At 39.9% G+C, this 19625-nt stretch overlaps 1 protein-coding gene across 1 annotated transcript; it reads left to right on the top strand.

The window, feature by feature from the left end:
• Positions 1-263: 263 nt before the first annotated feature.
• LOC121523414 (serine/threonine-protein phosphatase 6 regulatory ankyrin repeat subunit A-like) lies at positions 264-19603 on the top strand. Its single transcript, XM_041808309.1, has 29 exons — positions 264-919; positions 3261-3344; positions 4106-4184; positions 6545-6615; positions 7234-7434; positions 7504-7591; positions 7729-7871; positions 8164-8271; positions 8354-8458; positions 8953-9031; positions 10140-10254; positions 10476-10558; positions 10640-10703; positions 10958-11026; positions 11146-11286; positions 11359-11470; positions 11638-11664; positions 13441-13515; positions 13615-13816; positions 13939-14023; positions 16063-16180; positions 16274-16493; positions 16575-16662; positions 16747-16830; positions 16919-17067; positions 17148-17230; positions 17977-18059; positions 18146-18237; positions 18324-19603. Exons 1-29 carry the CDS (start codon positions 761-763, stop codon positions 18620-18622), a joined length of 3306 nt encoding a protein of 1101 aa, XP_041664243.1. The 5' UTR covers positions 264-760; the 3' UTR covers positions 18623-19603.
• Positions 19604-19625: the final 22 nt, after the last annotated feature.

Below are 19625 nucleotides of genomic sequence, written 5' to 3'. Positions count from 1 at the left end.
TTGACTTTCTGTTTCCAGTTTGCACCCATTCCTGTCCCTGGCTTTCCTTTGTCCTTTGTCCCATTCATATTTTGGTTTCTTTTTATTTTATAGTGCTCTGTCGTAGGTACCTGCCCACATTTATTCTCTCTTTCTCCCCCTCCTCCCATTGCATCTCTTCTCCCCTCCCCTTTCCTTTCACTTTCTCACTCCCTCTCTCTCTCTGTCCCTCCGTTTGAAAGAGCTGGCTTCAGCAGTCTGCCTGAAAAGAGCGACGCATGCCCACACATACACAGACTGCTACGGCCCCCTGTCCACACTAATCACAGGGACTCGGTGTGTGTGTGTGTGTGTGTGACGTATGTGTTTGTGTGTGCTCCTGGCTGCAGCACAGCAGTGAGGATATGTAGCTTCCTGTGCGCTGCTAGGCAGCCCCAGCTTATTCTGCCGCATGCCGCTTACCGCCACCATTACGCAGAGGAATTCCCTGCTGTCTCCGCCGCTGCTGCTGCTGCTCACACAGAGTGTCTGTTAAAGAGGGGAGAGAGGAGGAGAGGAGACATGCAGCGAAGCGACATTGACTGATAGAGGACAGAGACGGATTTCACTTTGGATTTTACATGAAGATGTGCACTGTTTGTTTACCGGGACGCTCTGTGTTTACGGGATTGATTGCTGACCTCTGTGTTCCCGGACTGTGCTCGTATGTAAGAGGGAACACTGTGTATTTGTGTGACAGAATGTGTGAGTGATCGTGTTAGTGTGTGAGCGTTTGTTCCTGATGCGGTCAGAGCGGGCTAGCCGTGTGTGTATCGTGGTGCTTGAGGAGGTGGAGGAGGATGAGCCCTCTTCTTCGCCCCCACCTCCTCGGCCCAAATCATCCCCAGACCGCAGATCCCATCATGCTTCTCGAAGGGCTGCCGCTGCTCAGGAGGACAAGGTGAGATGGGTCTGTCTGTTGGTTTGATTTGTCAGAGATATTTCTGCGTTCAGGTTGTATGCAGAAGTGTTTTTTTAATAGATCTGTTAGCATACACCTGGGTTTTTACCCCACCACCTGACTGGTCACAACTGGGATAAAGTTTAAACCTATTGAGTAGATGCGTACTGTATGTATCTTCATGCAACAAGATACGATACACTGCCAACACTTTCACTGCTAAATATAGTACCATTATAATCACCAATATAGCCTGCCATATGAGACGACTGGTTGCTAGTTTGTATAGATTATCAGCAAAGCCTGGGCCTTTGTAGTCTCCAGTGCTTGCTGTTCAAAGGGCAAGCCTACCATTGAAAGATGGTAATAAGTTGTTTCATCCTTTGAAAGCTGCTCTTTGGAATGCACACTGAGAAAGGGGAGAGTTAAATGAGATGTGCCAGCTCTGATAGTGGGTTTTTGTTCTCTTATGTTGTGTCTACCTACTCTAATCACTTGCATAGTTGTGTTGATCATCTGTGTTGTAGGCAGATGCCAGCATGTCACTTATTTTTAGGTGGGACGAAATCAGAGAGGGATGGGGAAAACAGAGGGTGAGGAGCAGATCCACCTCATAGTACTCATGTGTGACTGAATGGAATAACTTGGCAGCCTTCATCAGAGGAAAAGGTGTACTTGTGACAACATGTTAAATATGAGCCACACAGTACTTGTACTGACTTAATGTGATGTTATGAAGTTTAAAAAAGGTAATGACAGTAAACTGCACTTTTTAATCAGCAATCTCATAAATCAGTATTATTGGGAGGTTCACACTATGTTGGATTTTTGCTGATATCGACATGCCAGCACTTGCAAATTAATTTCAGTCAAACTGATACTGATATGTAAATGTAGTTCAGACTTTAAACTTTTAAAAACATACTTTATAGTTTAAACCCTGTAAAGCCTGATACCTCAAATAATAGCCAGAAAAATTTCATTTTTTGGAACTGAGACACTTAACCCTCTACTGTAACCCAAAAACAGAAAAAGTCCTGTAAAACCTTTCATATATATTTTATGTATCATGTTTGTTACATTAGGCATTTTTTTCAACTATTAATTCACTGGAGGGCATTGAATCATTTATCTGATTGTATACAAAAGGTTTTTCAGGAAATCATTGATTATGTTAATTAGAGAGCGGTCTCAAAATTGCGTATCCATTATGATACAGTTGGCTTTAAAGGGTTAACAAAGATACAAACTTGAGTCCTTTAAACACACTTAACATTTAGGGAATGGAGATGAACAAAAACAAAAGACTTCAACTGACATTGATCTGTTGGTCCTGGCTAAAATGTACACATACATATAGCCGACATTTACAGCCAATATATCGGTTGTAAATATCATCAGAAATTTTTATATATGCTGATATGGATAATTAACTTTATAAGCTAATATGATTTTAATAACTACATAGTTGTTTTACAGTTTATGGTGTGACATTTGTTGCCAGCCAGCTGTGTAAAAAATATTTACATATTTTGCAGACTTCCATACAAAGAAAAAGCTATGCAACCCTTGATATAATTTTAGGTCATACAACTAATAAATCAACCACATACATGTATATTCAGGTTTGGATCCAGAATGGTTTTGGGAGCTAGAAATAGTGTTAGTTTCCCTAACCTTTTAATCTGAATGGACACATTGGTCACTGTTTACACATTTCAGTATCAGGCACCTAGTCCATGTGCTCATTCCAACTGTTAACATTCACACACTTTCAAATGTAAATAGAACTATATTGAACAACATTGTTAAAGGATTGAGACATGCTTTGTGTAATATTTCATCGCTCATTTATGTCCTTCCTCGGCTAAAACTTGCCATCTCCTCTTAAAGACATCCATGCTTTGTATAACTTGTTTAAACTGCCGGTAAAAATAGCTGAAATTCTACAGTTCTTATGAAAACCCTTTTATTTGATTCTTCCTTTCTCCACATCTTAAACATCTCTCTTACTCTCACTTTGCCTTGCACCGCATTGCAATGGAGTAAAGCTGCACCTCTCACAAGCCAATACATTTATGTAACAGTTTGCATGAATGCACGTGTTTATGTGATATATGCTGCAGCTGCTACTGTCATAAACAAATTGGTGATATACAGCCATTTGTGACCTGCAGTATGGCTCTGTCCCAGCCCAAGATTATGGTGTCTGTGTTAGACTCTCCTTTCAGTACTGCTCATAACTTTGACTGATAACACACTTGTCAGCATAGAAAATTACTGCCTTGCAAATCATGTGTGGTGCTCATGTGCATCAGCATTTCCTCTTCTTTTTCTGTAGCCATCTCTGTTAAGAGCCATCTTCAACCTGGAGCCAGATGAAGTCCGCTCGCTCATATTCAAGAAAGAGGATGTCAACATTCAGGTAAGTCTTACTCCTATTGCTACAGCCCATTGGTTTTCTTCCAATTGATATGTTTTGTTCCTGGTAGCACCCTTGTGTATTAGTCTTTTGAGACTGCAGCTTCTCACAGGAACCATGACAGATTAAAAACACCATGCAGCAGTCAGGCAGCAGTCTACATTGATCCAGGTTGCTATCGACCAGTCGACTGACTTAGAGTGCCTTCTGGCAGCTTCAACCAGAAGAAGACATATGAACTGCTCATAACACTACTCTCTTCTTTTCTTTTTGGATGTAGACTCTACCAGACCTTCTTGTTTCACTTCGTCTCTGCTGTTTCTGAATCTTAATTTCAGTTTTAAACAGCATTTGTTTAATTCTCTGTGTTTCTGTGGGTCCATATTGCTGGGGTCATCACACTTAATTCTCCTGAGTCAGCAACACTAGGCAGGGCCTTTTGCAGTCACATGACTTTGTTTAAAGGCGCACTCTGTTGATTGCTCGCTGCACTGACATAGAGAAACAGAGAGAGAGAAAGAAAGAGAGAGGTGGGGGTTAAGCAGCAGGGTGTGTTGAATTGATTGAGTGTAGTGAACAGCACAAGTGATGGACATTATTCTCCTTGTGGCTCAAGTCTCATGTTGCCTGTGGTCTGCAGCTGTGTGAGGTCTATAGATTGTGTTGGGGGCATGCCACCAATCATGATCTGTGTTCGCATGTGAGCTTGTGTCTAAAAAAAGTACATTTGCTTAAATTTGTGTTGTTCTGTATCGTCTCGTCAGGACAATGAAAAGCGAACACCTCTGCATGCCGCAGCCTACCTGGGAGATGCTGAGATCATCGAACTGCTCATCCTCTCAGGTAAACATCACAGCAAAGTTTTTCTTGCTACATTTTCTCAATCCATTCAGCCCTTTTTTTATTTCCACTTTCTGTCCGTCCAACCGTTGTATCAATTCTACTTGAAAGCTTAGTCATCCATCCACACTGCTTGTCAGCAGTAATTTCTGAGTGTATCCATCTTATCCTGTATTTTGGCTCTTCTCTCATTTATCTCTCTGCTTTGCTCTTTAAATGTGCATTTATGAAAGGTGCCCATACTACCAAGTCCACATGGAACCTTTCTTTTTTAAATAAATGGTAAAGTCCATCATTATTTTTATAAAACTAGTTGAATGTTTTATTTGGTACTGACTAAGGATGAAACACTTACCAGTTTGAATAAAAATTCATGATAACGTTCCTCCGTACTGTCAAAATTTTAAACTTTTTTAAATTTTAGGTAGTATTCTAACAGTTCTAACTATAAAATCACAGTAAATAATGTACAGACAGCATGCTACGTGGATTTGTTTACTGAGATTAATGGGACGAAAAGTGCACAGTAAACACTAAACATGAGGTTAATTGTGGAAAAAAAAAATTAGTGCACTAACTGTGGACCCTGATTAATTGCGATTAACTCGATTTATCTTGACAACCGTGCTATTAAAAGTTTAATATTTTAATTATTTTTTTAAAAAGATGAAAAATGCTGCTTATTTAAGTTATGAAATCAGTTCAAATTGTGCATTAGTATTTTTTAACCTTTTTAGCAAATTTTGACAACTCCATAAGAGCTGATAAGTATTAGTAGTATTATAAGTAGTATCAGTATTGATTAGTTTTAGTAGTATGTAATCTCTAGTAAACCTGGAACTGTATTTTTTTTATTCAAAGACCCAAAATATTTTGAAATGCATTAAACTTCATATTATTTCTAATGAATTTATTTAAACTTTGTGCCGTCTTCATATAAAAACAGGTAGCAGCAACAAATGTTATTTTTTTTTATCTAATATTTGACACTACAGTGCACTGTAAAAATGGCAGCAACAACTTTAAACCACCACCACCTGCCAACAGCAGCACAGGGCTACAGCAGCAAACTGAATGGTAAAAAACTTGATTAAACTAAACAGGATATATCTAGGGACTATTGCAGCAGGAAGCAACAAATGCCAGTTTTCAAACTAAAAATGGACATAAAAAACAAGCTGCTACTGAAAACACTAGTTTCCTGATGGGGCATTCATAAGAAAAGCACTCAAGGAAAACAAAAACTATGCACTTTTATTGTGAAGGACTTGTCAGAAGTAGCACATTTATCATTGATTAAATATAGCTTTTCCAACAGCCTTGTGATTACAGTCAGCCTTGCAATCACTCTAGTGACTTCTCTGACCTCCCTAAAGGCTACGAGTCACGATGTTAAAACACCTTAAAACTGTGTAAACTGTTTAAGTTTAAAGGTGTTGAGCCATTGTAATACAAGTCACTGCAGCGTGTATTAAAGCCACAGATTAGACTCCTTAATTTTGCATTATTACAGGCAATCAACTTAGAGAGGAGTAAATATACCTTTTGCCCTTTTTACTCTGGGTCAGATCCGTCCCAGCTGTAATGAAGATATGAAAGTGTAATATTGATGCATTTTTAGAGTGATTTCAATTCACCTTATGTGATCCAGGTAATCTACACATTGGAATAATTGCTGTCTGCTGTTTACCTTTTTGATTAAATCAATAATGTTATTTTTAGGCCCCCTCTTGGTGTCAAAAGTTTCAACATTGTGTTGATCCTCACATTATTCCTTCTCCATCAGTCTACCTTCCTTTTTTCCATCCCGTAATGCTTCCCTGTCTGCACGTCATCCCCACATGTTGCTCCCTGTTCACTCAGCAGTTTCCATGCCTGGTCTGCTCGATTCTCTCTGACTGTCATCCTCTCTCTGTGATTGGTGATTCATCAATCATCTGATAGTCTCTGTACTGGCTAAACTTTCAGTGAAGTCAGCTGAGCACGTCAGGAAGTGAGGCCAGCTCTGTAGTAACACAAGTGCGGTGTGGAAGAGTATGTACGTCTGTGTGTGTTGACTATTTCTCAATAACGTGAGGAGCAAGCAACAGGTGCAGCTTCAGGGCTATTTTAACACCAGAGCTGTGCCAAAGAGGAGCACTGGAGTTTTATATCTTCAGGGCACTATTGCCTCACAACACCCCCTATCATAAGTCTTAGCTTTTTAACTTTGTTCCTCTAGAGTTGTTACCTCATGGCTTTTATGTTTCTATTACTGAGCAGCTGTTTCACACTTTCTCACCATGTTTGTCTTTGCCGTGTGTGCCATTGTTGACATTCTGGATCCCTCTGATCTCTCTCACTCTCTCTCTCTCTCATTGAAGGAGCTAGAGTTAATGCCAAAGACAACAAGTGGCTGACTCCTCTTCACCGAGCTGTCGCCTCTTGTAGTGAGGTAACAAATTACACAATTACACGTGCTAATGTTTACTGTGTTGACTCCACTGTTATTATGTGACTGTGCTCTTATTCATCAACAAATGCAGTGTCACAATTGAGGATCCATTTTACAAACCCTGGAGAAAAAAGTCAAATTCAACCCCAGAGGAGAATTTCTCCAAGACAATAGGGCTGTAACAGAAATACTGGCTTCTAACATTTTTCAGTTAGTGCAGCAAAATCATACCCCATAAGATATCTTGTAGCTACTATGCATTTCTGACATGTCATAGAGATAAATACTGCTACTAGGATAATGATGATACAATTGTGTTTAAAGGGGTATGTACAGCACCACTGTGCTGTGTGTTGGTGTTTGATAAGCCTTCAGAATCTCTTATTTATTCTGTATGGCCCTGGGCAACATGCCCGCATTAAACCAGCCCCTTTGCATAGTTCCTCCCTCTCTGTGCTATTGTGGGCATGAAAGCCCCCAAGAATAGCAAAAAATTTTATAACCACCCCCACACAGGCACCTGCGCATGCTGGCAAGTATTTTGTAGGAACACTGTGGGCATGCTGGAAAATAAACTTCTGGTCAACACACCCTCACCCATGTTCCATTTCAATCCAGGATGCAGTGACAGTGCTGCTGAAGCACAGCGCTGATGTTAACGCCCGGGACAAAAACTGGCAGACGCCCCTCCATGTTGCAGCTAGCAACAAGGCAGTACGCTGTGCAGAGGCTTTGGTTCCACTGCTTAGCAATGTCAACGTTTCTGACCGGGCAGGGCGCACTGCCCTGCACCACGCTGCCTTCAGTGGACATGTAGAGGTTTGTATCTGAACACACAATGACCCTCCTCTGTATGATAGTGTGTATTAAATTTGATTTGTGTCATAGATGGTGAAGTTGCTGCTGTCCAGGGGAGCCAACATCAATGCATTTGACAAGAAGGACAGGAGAGCAATTCACTGGGGAGCCTACATGGGTGAGGCTCTTGTAATGTTTGATTCCCATGCAAACACACTTTATATCGGATTGGATGTAGCCTCTGTTGCTCCCTGATTTCTATAAATACCTAAAAAAGGCCAAACCCTCTTACCTCCTCTCCCCTCTCTGCATCAGGTCACCTGGAGGTGGTGAAATTATTGGTTGCCAGTGGAGCAGAGGTTGATTGTAAAGATAAGAAAGCCTACACACCGCTCCATGCAGCTGCCTCCAGTGGCATGAGCAGCACAGTGCACTACCTGCTGAGCCTGGGTGTCCACGTAAGAGACTATTTTAAGTTGCCATGACTCTTCTGTAATAAATAACAAGGGCTGTCAAATGGTCAAACGCAGAATATCTGTAGTCGATTTCCACTCATCTCCTTTTGTTGCATTGTTCCACTGTTTTGCATCTGAAACTGTTACTTCACTTGAAATTTTTTACCGTCTTAAACTTAGGAAAAATATGGGTCTGTTGACAACCATGGGAGTTTCATTCAAGTCAATAAAATGCAAAACCAACTGCTGAATATGCTCCAGTAATGGACATAAACGTTTTTCTTTCCTTGTGTAGGTCAATGAGGCAAACGCCTACGGCAACACTCCGCTCCATTTAGCCTGTTACAATGGACAGGATGTGGTGGTCAGTGAGCTCTTAGATGCAGGGGCTCACGTCAACCAGGTGTGTGTTTGTCTGTTAGTGCTAGCCCATTAATATAGTAAATTCATTTGTTTTAATTGTGCTGTTTGCTTCCTTGCTGCAGGTGAATGAGAGGGGCTTTTCTGCCCTTCACTTTGCCTCCTCTTCACGCCAGGGGGCGCTGTGTCAGGAGCTGTTGTTGGCCCATGGAGCTCACATCAATATGAGGGTGTGCATATGTAGACACACTTTTATACAAGCATTTTTAATCACTTCTCAAGCTAGACACAGATTTAGCTTCATATGGAAACACAAAATGTAGAAGCACAAACATAAACACACATAAACTGATCTTAATAATGAAGATGCTGCTTAGTTTTAGAAGAAAGCCCACAGTGTTGTTAACACTTTGGTAGCAGTAATGGAAACTGATATTTGCCTCAAGATGAAAGGACATATGGAAGATAACAGGGGAGGGGGTGGCTACCCGAGGCTGCAATCTGCTCAGGGAATCTGTGTGTGGGTGTTTGTGTGGTCCATAAGGGGGTCTAAGGAAGCTTCTGTTCAATTTAGGCTTCCTGAATATACAGTGCTGGACTTGGATTTATTCAGCTACCCACATTCTCTTCTCACTTACCTGAACAGTCACTACAGTGCTGAAATACAAGCTTAATAAACACTAATCTTTATCTCCCTTCACTCTCGATCCTTCCATCTGCCAAGAGTAAGGATGGTAAGACCCCCCTCCACATGGCAGCTACCCATGGAAGGTTCTCCTGCTCCCAGGCTCTCATTCAAAATGGTGAGAGCTTGTTCACAGTGCTCCCTGTTTTTGTGTTCTGGTGGTGATTGTTAAACATTGCAGTGTAAATGTGAAACAATATGCTAAAGCAGGGGTGTCAAACTGAATCACAGCAGGATTCTGAAGTTAGAAATACCCAGAGCCTAACAGGGTCAACATTTAACCATGAACTGCCAGCACCATTTTCACCAATAATAAATTATAGGAGGAAAACTTCGCAGTGATGAGATTAAAAATGTAAAAAATATAAGTTTAAAGGCTCAAAATCTTAGGTGAAATGTTGAACTTTTTAGTTAAAAAGGTCAAAACACAAAATTAAAAGCCAAAATAATGTTTTCAAATGTAAAAATAATGAGAGAGCAAAAGTCAAAATCAGGATTTTTGAAGGTCAAAAAATGAGATGAAATTAAAAATTGGGAGTTGTAAAGGTAAAATATGGGATATAAGTCATTCATGAGTTTCAAGGTAAAAATATGAGATAGAATTCAAAATTGGGAGTTCTGAAGGTCTAAATATGAGTTTAGATTTTAAATTGAGAGTCCTAATGGGTCAAAATATGGGATTTAAAGTGAAAGTTAGGAGTTCCAAAGGTCAAAACCTGAGATAAAATTTAAAATCCTACATGAAAAAGGTCAAAATATGACTTGAAATTTAAAATTGTATCTCTTAAAGATCAAAATGTGGGATAAAAAGTCAAAAGTATGAACTGAAAAGGTCAGAATGATAAATAAAAAGTCAAAATCACAAGTTTAAATCATAATTTTGAGATGAAAAATTGAAAATATGAAATAAAATCACAAATGAATTTCTTGTGTCAAATTCCTGACTTATCTGATTATGTTAACTCTTTTTCCAATTTTTATAGCTTAACAAGGATATTTAAAACCATCAAGGTTTAGTTTATGTTTTTATCCTGGAGGAAATCTGTAGACCTCATACCAGTGGGCCAGTTATAATAAAAATATGATGCGATCCTGTGGGCCAGGTATGACTGTACCACTGGTGAGATTTGGCCCACAGGCCTTGAGTTTGACACCCCTGTGCGAATGAATATCACTTCTTGACTCTTAAAATGTAAAATGAATAAGCCCTTCATTCATTTGTTTAGGAGCTGACATTGACTGTGAGGATAAGAGCAGGAATACTGCTCTCCACATTGCTGCCCGCTATGGCCATGAGCTCATCATCACAGCACTCATCAAACACGGAGCCAACAGCGCCAAGTTTGTAACAATTGACATTTACCCATCTGTCAATATAATCTGCTCTCTAGTCACAAGAAGCATGAGTAAAACATGGACACTAAGATGTCTGGAGATGGAAGAACTGAGGATAAATCATTCTTATAATCACTTTTAGTCTGGTGTCTGACCTAAAAATGCACCCATCTCTCTCACACCTTTTCTTTGATGTCCTGTGATGACTTGCCTTCTCTGCCTTTCAGGAGAGGCATTCATGGGATGTTCCCTCTACACCTGGCAGCTCTCAGTGGCTTCTCAGATTGCTGCAGGAAGCTGCTGTCCTCAGGTATATTCATGCTGACGCCGTTCTTGTCACTAGAAACACTTAGTTGACATCCTAATTGATACTGAATGCATATTTGTGCAGGGTTTGACATAGACACCCCTGATGACTTTGGAAGGACTTGTCTACATGCTGCTGCAGCTGGAGGGTGAGTCATCATTTTTTTTTTTTTTTTTTTAAATCTCTGTTGTACTATTGTTTTATCCTGAGCACTGGCAGTGCTTTTCTTCTTCCTGGTTTAAATGCATTTATTATATTGTTTATTCTTTTAATTTGTCTTTTCAGTTTTGTTTTGCATTTACAAACAGAAAGCACACGTGCTCTGAAATATCGTCCCTGTATTTCATTACAGTAGATTAGTATAACAAAGCATCTCACTGTTAAAGCTGTCTCTCCAACCAGGAACCTTGAGTGTCTGAATCTGCTGTTAAACATTGGAGCAGACTTTAACAGGAAAGACAACTTTGGAAGGTAAGTGGAGCATTCACTTTGATTCTAGTGCAAAAGAAGGCTTTTGTTCACATTTAAGGGAGAAGAGAGAAATTATAAAGTCTTCACTGAGTTACTGATCACATATTTTGACCCCCTAGGACTCCACTACACTATGCATCAGCCAACTGTAACTATCAGTGTGTGTTTGCCTTGGTGGGCTCTGGAGCAAGCGTCAATGAGCGGGACCAGAGAGGTTGCAGCTCCCTGCACTACGCCGCTGCAGCTGACACTGATGCAAAGTAAGCTCTGCTCTGTGTTTTAAGCACTGAAGTGCATCCAAGAAGTGTGACGCGAAGGTTTTGTTTTTGCAGGTGTGTGGAGTACTTGTTGAGGAACGATGCAGATCCAGGAGTGAGAGACAAACAGGGTTACACCGCGGTGCACTATGCCTCAGCCTACGGACGCACACTCTGCCTTGAACTGGTATGTACAGATGAGGGAGTACGTGTTCTGTGTGTGACGGATATTTAAAAAAAGAATGCAAATGACTTCTAACCACTTCCTTCTGCTAAAGTTTTCTGGATTATAAAGAATACAGAATACAGGCACACTTGTCATGGCATCAAAACGTCTGTCTACATTTCTTTCAGATGGCGAGTGAGACTCCTCTTGATGTGGTAAGAAAGATATTTCCATCATCCTCAGTTACACAATGTGCCCTCTCATTAATTCTGTTTATGTAGCACCCTCTGTCGGACAGATGGGGAACATGGTGCTTATGTCATCTGCTAGCCAGATGAAGCCTAAGGGAAGTTCCGTCTTATTGATGGGGTAACAATGGGCCGGTCAATGTGCGTTTCATGGAATTCTCAGCAGCACAAAATACAGAGAAGCCCCCTTAATATCTTATGTAGTCGTTACACTGATTTGGCTTTCCATTACTTTTAGAATTGATTTTAAGATTTTACTAATTACTTTTAAAGTATTAAATGGTCTGGCTTCAAGCTGTATTTCAGAGTTATTGATCCCCTATGAGCCAGCCAGCATTTTTAGATCCTTGGGTGGGGGCCTCCTGGTCAAAACTTAAAACTAAAGGGGATAGGGCCATAAGTCAGGGCCTCTTTACTTAGAAATGACCTGCCCGAGGAGAGAATGCATGCAGAATCAGTGACATCTTTTAAATGACTTCTTAAAACTCATTTTCATAGATTTGCTTTTATGTGATGTCGTCTTTGTCTCCCTATTCATCGTCTTATTCCTTTATTCATTTCTCTGCTTTGTTATCTGTCTTCTATTACTGTTGTTATTATAACAATGTATTTTTTAATGTGCTTTAATATCTTCACTCTTTTTATTGTCTTTCTCATGATTAATCATTTTTTAATTTCTATTTAAGCTGATCTTGCTGGTTTTTGCTTTTATCCTTTTAATGCTTTTTCCATTCCTCATACTTATGCTTTTACTTTCCTTTTGTCCTTTATCATTTTAGCTCTGTAAATGTTTTACTTCTTATTACTTCTCTTTTAATTACTTCTTAAAATGTAAATCCTCGTGTTCTCAGGTTTTGTAGTTGGGTTCCTATGTTGACTGGGTATTCATGGGTTCTTATGTCTCATGATGTCGTGGTTCTTGTGATGTCTCAGGGTGTCTTACTTCTTGGGACATCTTGGGATGTTATAGCACTAATGATGTCTTGGTAATAATGTTTGGTTTTAATATGTAGTTGGGCTGGGAAATTATTCAAAATTTAGATTAAATCACAATCTACCCTACTGGAAATTTTAAATCACAGAAAAATTTCTTGATCTGGAATGTATGTCAAAATACCAGTTTAATACATTATTAAAGGCAGAGATGTTATACTCTACACATCATGCAAATATTTGTTTATGTTTGACTTGTAAAAAATAAGAGACATCAAATCATCATTCACTTTAATACAATTCATATTGAACTTTCTTTTAAATTGTTCAGCCATGGTTTAATCAACAAAATATGTGTTGGCTGTAACTTAGAATGGTTAATGGTTTGTTTGTTGAGAAATACATAAGGTTAAGAACTTAAAAAATAATTGCATATTTAATCACAGTTGCAATATTGGAATAAAAAATCTCAGTTAGATTATTTTAAATCGTTTAGCCCTATTATGTAGGTCGGAGTTTAATTTTGTTTAGGCTCTTTTACTTTCAGGGTTCTCTTGATGTTGTTTGGGTATCTGATGTTATTTTGCTGTCTTTATGCTTTGTTTGGGTTCTGCTGCTCTGTTTTCCTGCACGTCAAAGCATTTAATAAACACTTGTTTTTAAAAAGGGCTCCATAAATAAATTATTATTGTTATTATTAAATTATTGTAACAGTTGTGTTGATGAAAAAGTTTTCCATCAAATAAAAGAGCTTTCTTTAAGTCTCACTGGAATCTAGAACAGTAATATATGAACATCTCTGGTTTTCAGTTAATGGAGACATCAGGAACAGACATCCTGAATGACTCAGAGAGCCAGGCCCCCATCAGTCCACTCCACCTTGCGGTAAGTTCAAGGATTTGCAACTGTCCCTGGATTTGACTGTTTGTCTCTCACACTGTCCCACTGCCTGCTATAAAACAAAGCACGTCTGTTGTGATTCAGGCTTATCATGGACACTGCAGCGCTTTGGAGGTTCTTTTGTCGTCTCTGCTGGAGGTGGATGTTTGCAGCCCAGAGGGTCGAACCCCCCTCAGCCTGGCCTGCTCCAAGGGCCATCAAGAGTGTGTCTCCCTGCTGCTTCACCATGGCTCCTCACCCATGACCTGTGACTACACACACAAAAAGACAGCCCTGCATGCTGCAGGTATACACACAAAAAATGCAAATAACACCATTGCCTCACTCAGAAGTACATTTATGATTTTAAAAAATGATAATATGCTGCTTTGGAAAATAATCCACTGCATTTGTGTTTGTCTTCTTTAGCTTCGAATGGCCACCCAGAGTGCCTGCGCCTGCTCTTGAGCAACAACCAACACATTAATATTGACGCACAGGACACCAACGGACAGTGAGTGTGTCTGTGCATAGACAAAATATCTCAGGCTGGGAGCTTTTGATTAGATTATTAGGACAGGGACATACTTGCTGTTTCACCTTGTGTTCACAAATGCGTCTGGCTGCATCATCACTGTTCTTCTTGCTAATGCACAATGCATGCCACTGAAGGACAGCTCAGAGAGAGATCAGGCCAAGGTTAAAATAGTTTTAGTTTTTTAATTTGTTTTTTATTCTTTTACTTTTTTGTTTTTAATGTCAGTTTTTAATGATTTTTAACTTCTGGTTTGTTAGTTTAGTTAAAAATATGTTATAATAGGCAACTCCTCTCTCCTCATTTCATGCATTCCATTATATTTGAATACAACTCAAGACCTAAAATGACCATGGTGTGTCATCTTCAATCAAGTTAGACCATTTTAGGCTCCACAGGATTGGGCGTGCGTGTCATTTAGACACCTGGTTCTTAACAGGTCCTACCTACTCAGTGCATGAGAAATTACTTCCTAAATCTTAAAACATTCAGATATTTAATGACACATGTTTGAAATTTCAGAAGAACGCGCATTCTTTCTTTTTTTTTTTTTTTTTCAAAGATAGTATGAAAATGTTTACTGCAACATCTTGGGAAAACAGCTTTTTTACCCCAAGAAAAGATGAGTAATAGGTTTAAATCTTAAGAAAAATTACTGAAATGTACTCCTTATCAGAGAAAAACAAAGTAAAATGAATAGTATGGACGTATTTTCACTTCAGGCTTCAGTACATCATAGACTTCTGCCAGAATTTTCTTTTCGAACTTTTATTTGCAACCTGATGGAAAGAGCTCTGGGACCCACTTTTGTTTTTAGTTATTGTATTAGTTTAAGTTAAAGGGATATTTTGGTATTTTTGAAGTTGGGTTGTATAACGTACTTGGCAATAGTGGTAGCCTCCATTGCTTTCAGTGACTGTTGCCCCTTCAAACAGGACACTCTTGGGGAAGCTAAGCTAGGCTATATAGTGTCAGACAGGAATAGCTGCTCCACATAATTTAGCGATTTTTTTTTAGGCTAAAAAAGGGCCAGAAAACAGTGCTTGCTCAGTTGTATGCGTTGTATATCAAAGGTTTTTGAAATATTATATTTTTCACCCAGAAAGCCTCTGTGTTGACACTACTTTGCAATTTCAGCTTTGGCTACTGACTACATGTTCTTCTGCCTCAGGGTGTTAATCAGCTGTATGGGTCCACAGGCTTTGTCAGGGGAAACAACAAGTAATTAAACTAAAACTAGTTATTTCAGCTCATTTTTCTTTTGCAACAGCTGATGTGTTGTTTTCATAAAGTAAACATATCATGCCATAAGCTTGTCTAATTATCAGCCCATAGAAAAATAAAGTGACAGCCATGAATAATAATAATAATAACTTTAATTATATAGCACTTTTTAAAACACAACTTACTGAACTTACTTGAATGACAAATTTCCGTTTATCCTCAAAAAGTGGAAGGTCTGTATAACCCCAGTGTTCGGTAAGGCAGGGAACTCTGAATGGGGAGTGATGCAGGCTGCAGGCGTCTGTGAGCCCCTATCCTTGATCAGAAATGTCTTAAAGAAGTGTTTTGAAGTCCTACTACTGACAGCAGTAGCTCCAGTGGATATGAGCTCATAGTTTCCGCACCTGTATCAGCAGGTAATTTGGTATCTCTCCTGCTAACCAGTCTCCACTAAAGTTTTTCTCCTCTGTCTTTCTTCCTGCTAAGTCTCCTTCTGTAGAAGTTCCTCTATGTATTGTGGCTCATAAAAGCATTTCCCCGTATCCACAGTAAACGGCACGTCATTGTACTTGAATTAAGATCTCATTTAATTTTTGAGGAAGTGCACAATGGGTGAATTAAACTGAAGCTGGGGATGTATGGCAGCCATGATGCATTTGCATAGTTTTAACATCAAGTATATCTCTGGCCTGAAGCTGCTCTTTTGTTGGGGAAATTGCATAAACTAGTTCCTCAGAAAAGAAACAAAACAAAAAAGGAAGTCTTATCTAGTGTCATTTTGACCCTGTTTACAGGACACCTTTAATGTTGGCTGTACTAAACGGACACACAGAGTGTGTGTACTCTCTACTCAGTCAGGGAGCCAGTGTAGAGAATCAGGACCGCTGGGGGAGGACGGCACTACACCGAGGGGTGAGTGATTCACATACATCTACTAACATCACTATTTATGTTTTTACACTGTAATAAAATGAAATCTTTTAAACTTTGTTTTCTCTCACACAGGCTGTGACAGGACAGGATGAGTGTGTAGAGGCCCTTCTACAGCGGGGGGCCAGTGTGTGCGTCAGAGACATCCGAGGCCGCTCCCCGCTTCACCTGGCATCTGCTTGTGGCCGTGTGGGTGCTCTGGGTTTTCTGCTTCAGGCCATGAGCACCTCACATGTTCACACCCATCTCACTGACAACCAGGGCTACACACCTCTCCACTGGGCCTGTTACAATGGTACTGAGACACGGCATTACACACCTAACTGCTTTCTATAAAGCCTGTTCAAATCTATTTTGACATCCTCCATCCTCTCAGGTTATGATGCTTGTGTGGAGGTGCTGTTAGACCAGGATATGTTTAAGAAGACCAAGGGCAACTCCTTCAGTCCCCTGCACTGTGCTGTGTAAGACACCATTTATATGGATGACTGTTTTTAGTCTGTAGACAGTTACATGTGGGTTGCGATTATGTTTTTTTTGTGTTTCAGTATGAATGACAACGAAGGAGTGGCTGAGATGTTAATCGACTCAATGGGCACAGCTATTGTCAACTGCACTGACTCCAAGGGCAGGTAGGAGGTGCTAATAATGATTGATTTTATCTTGTTTATGAATTATGAACAACAAACTACCTGGTTAAACATCTTTGTTCAAATACAGGACCCCACTTCATGCTGCAGCTTTTTCCGACCACGTGGAGTGCGTTTCCCTGCTGCTGAGCCACGGAGCTAAGGCAAACATGGTGGACTCACACTTGAGAAGGACACCTCTGATGATGGCAGCTCTCAACGGACAAACTAACACTGTGGGTGAGTACTCTTGCTGACTCAAAGATGCTCTTTCAGCCTTTTGAAAGCCAAACCGTTTGACTGTATTCTCTTTGTTGCAGAAGTGTTGGTGAGCAGTGCTAAAGCAGACTTGGCTCTACAGGATGCACAAAGGGACACAGCGTTACATTTAGCATGCAGCAAGGTAAAAACCAATCCTAAAAATAATTTAGTATTGATGTCACATACAGTAAGCATCTTTTGACCACAGCAAAAACAGATAAACTGAGTCAGTTTAAACAGCTGTCGAGTTGTGAAAATGTTAATCGTATATCCAGTGATGCTGTTTTTTTATCAGTGAAACAGACTGAAATTAATACTGATGTCTCTACAAAAGCAAACCAGACCATCAAGAATATTATTAGGCCCCGAGCACCAAGGGTGTGAGGACCCTATTAAAATTGGTTAGGTTCGTCATTATTATTTGTATTTTTATGCGTTCTGAGCCTTTTTGGGCCCCTTATCATCCTCAAAAACTGAAGAAATTCAGCACACATATGTATATATAGATTTCACAGATGACCCTCAGAAATTGCCCCATTTGCCCCACTTTTCGTGCTTCTATGGAACAGCCCCAAAAGGGACTTTGACCTAATGAGAAACAGCCCTTTTAAATATTCTCCACATCAAAGAGTCACAATTAAGGATAGAGTTGAATTAAAAAGAAAGCAGGATAAGATATTTACACTTGTAAAGGAAAAAAATGTAAAAACAATGATTGTCCACAGGAGGCACAAAAATCAAGTTCTTCATAGTGCTTTAAGCCTTTCCGCAGAAGAGCCTATCACAAGGGGCTCTTAACTGTTTCTACCTCAAAGATGTGCAGAACATCCATCTTTATGTTTAATGTAATATTTCAGTGTTCATTACTTGGTTTTCTGTTTGTTTCAGGGTCACGAGACAAGTGCCTTGTTGATTCTAGAGAAGGTCAACGACAGGAATGTCATCAACTGCACTAATGCAGCTCTCCAAACGTAGGTAGCATTTGAAGAGCACATGCACAGTATTACAGTGTTGTGTTAGTTATTTTAACTGGGTTATTCTCTCCGTTTTCCTGCAGACCCCTGCATGTAGCAGCCAGGAGGGGACTGACAGTGGTGGTCCAGGAGCTGCTGGGGAAAGGAGCTAGTGTGTTAGCAGTGGATGAGAATGGTCTGATTTTATCCTGCTTCCGCAGAACTCTCCACACTGTTTTTTTTTTCTTTAAGAGTGAACTATCTTTTCCCTCTTGTCCCTAGGTTACACTCCAGCTCTGGCCTGCGCTCCCAACCGAGACGTGGCCGACTGCTTGGCGCTCATCCTCAACTCCATGATGCCTGCCTCCCCTATGGTCACCATAGCAGCTCTACCTGCACTTTCTCTAACTCAGACAGTCATCAACCACCACCCCACAAATAACCACGTCTCCAAAGGTGTGGCCTTTGACACTCCACCTCCTCTGAGGCCCGACCACGCGTCCTACTGCAGGCCAGAGCGCCCGCTGTCCTCTGTGTCTGCAGACGATGAACTGAATGATTCTGACTCAGAGACGTACTGAGGATAACTGGACTCAGTGACACAATACTGGCAGGTTAGCCAGCCACTCAGGAGCCTTAATAGATCACTGACAAGAACTTAAAGAATATGGAAAGGGAGAAAAATGAGCCAGTGTGTGAGTTATTTTTAGAAAGCTTCCTCAAATCTAAAAATAACTCTTGTTGTGGGCCAGATGTTTGTATCAATAAGGTGTGTAGTAATTGGATGGAGAAAAGTATTCTAAAATATAGAATCAGAAGAACATACACTACAATTCTTTGAGACAGTATTGTCTTTTTTAAATTAATGTTTTTTCTTTTTAAAATAAGCTTATGATCTTAGCTGATACTTTCTGGAGTGGTTTTAATCATTTTCACAGGTTTTCTTTCTACCTTTAGTAGAGAAGCATCTGGAGAAAAGCTCAGAGGACTTTTTTTTTTTTTTTTTACATAAACGTCTAAAAAGGATGGACAATCTTATGGGACCAGGAAGCTGAACACTGTTTTTCCCTACTTTTAAGTTTCTTTGAGCGATCATTGCAGATGCTGATGGCTGTAACTCCTCATGCACATTGGGAATGCTGCCTCTTTGTTTTGAACCACTTTTTAATTTTAGGGTAGGAAATAGCTGAAAACTGTTTTTTTCTGAATGGAGACTGAATCATAGGGAGGGCATTCTGACAGCAGGTGGATGTAAGACCCATTTACTGTATGATTGGCCAGGAGTGACAAAATTGACGACGTGAATGAGCAGCCTAAGGAACTTTTAACTTGCAATGCTGTAACTACTCAATGTCTGTGTACTGTACTGGAGACAGGGGAACATTGCTGACACTGTGTATATTCTGTGTGTGTGTAAAAGAGATATTGTGTGTGTCTGTGTGTGAGAGAGATAGATAAATAAATAATTATTGCCTTTTTAGGAACAAGCAAGCAGAGGATGAACTACTTGGTGCAATGTTTGTAAAGAATAAGTAATGAACGAATAAATATATTTGTTTTGATTTGTTGCAGTGTGGGAATGAA

Source organism: Cheilinus undulatus, linkage group 16 (assembly GCF_018320785.1).
Source record: "Cheilinus undulatus linkage group 16, ASM1832078v1, whole genome shotgun sequence".
NCBI lineage: Eukaryota > Metazoa > Chordata > Actinopteri > Labriformes > Labridae > Cheilinus > Cheilinus undulatus.
This window is presented reverse-complemented; position numbering and strand designations above follow the sequence as displayed.

What these genes read in the sequence shown, in the direction of transcription:
- LOC121523414 (XM_041808309.1), top strand. Translation starts at nt 761, where the DNA reads ATGCGGTCAGAGCGGGCTAGCCGTGTGTGTATCGTGGTGCTTGAGGAG. An exon ending in AAGAGGATGTCAACATTCAG is followed by an intron (nt 3,345 to 4,105) that starts GTAAGTCTTACT and finishes TCGTCTCGTCAG; the next exon opens with GACAATGAAAAGCGAACACC. An exon ending in TGCTGAGCCTGGGTGTCCAC is followed by an intron (nt 7,872 to 8,163) that starts GTAAGAGACTAT and finishes TTCCTTGTGTAG; the next exon opens with GTCAATGAGGCAAACGCCTA.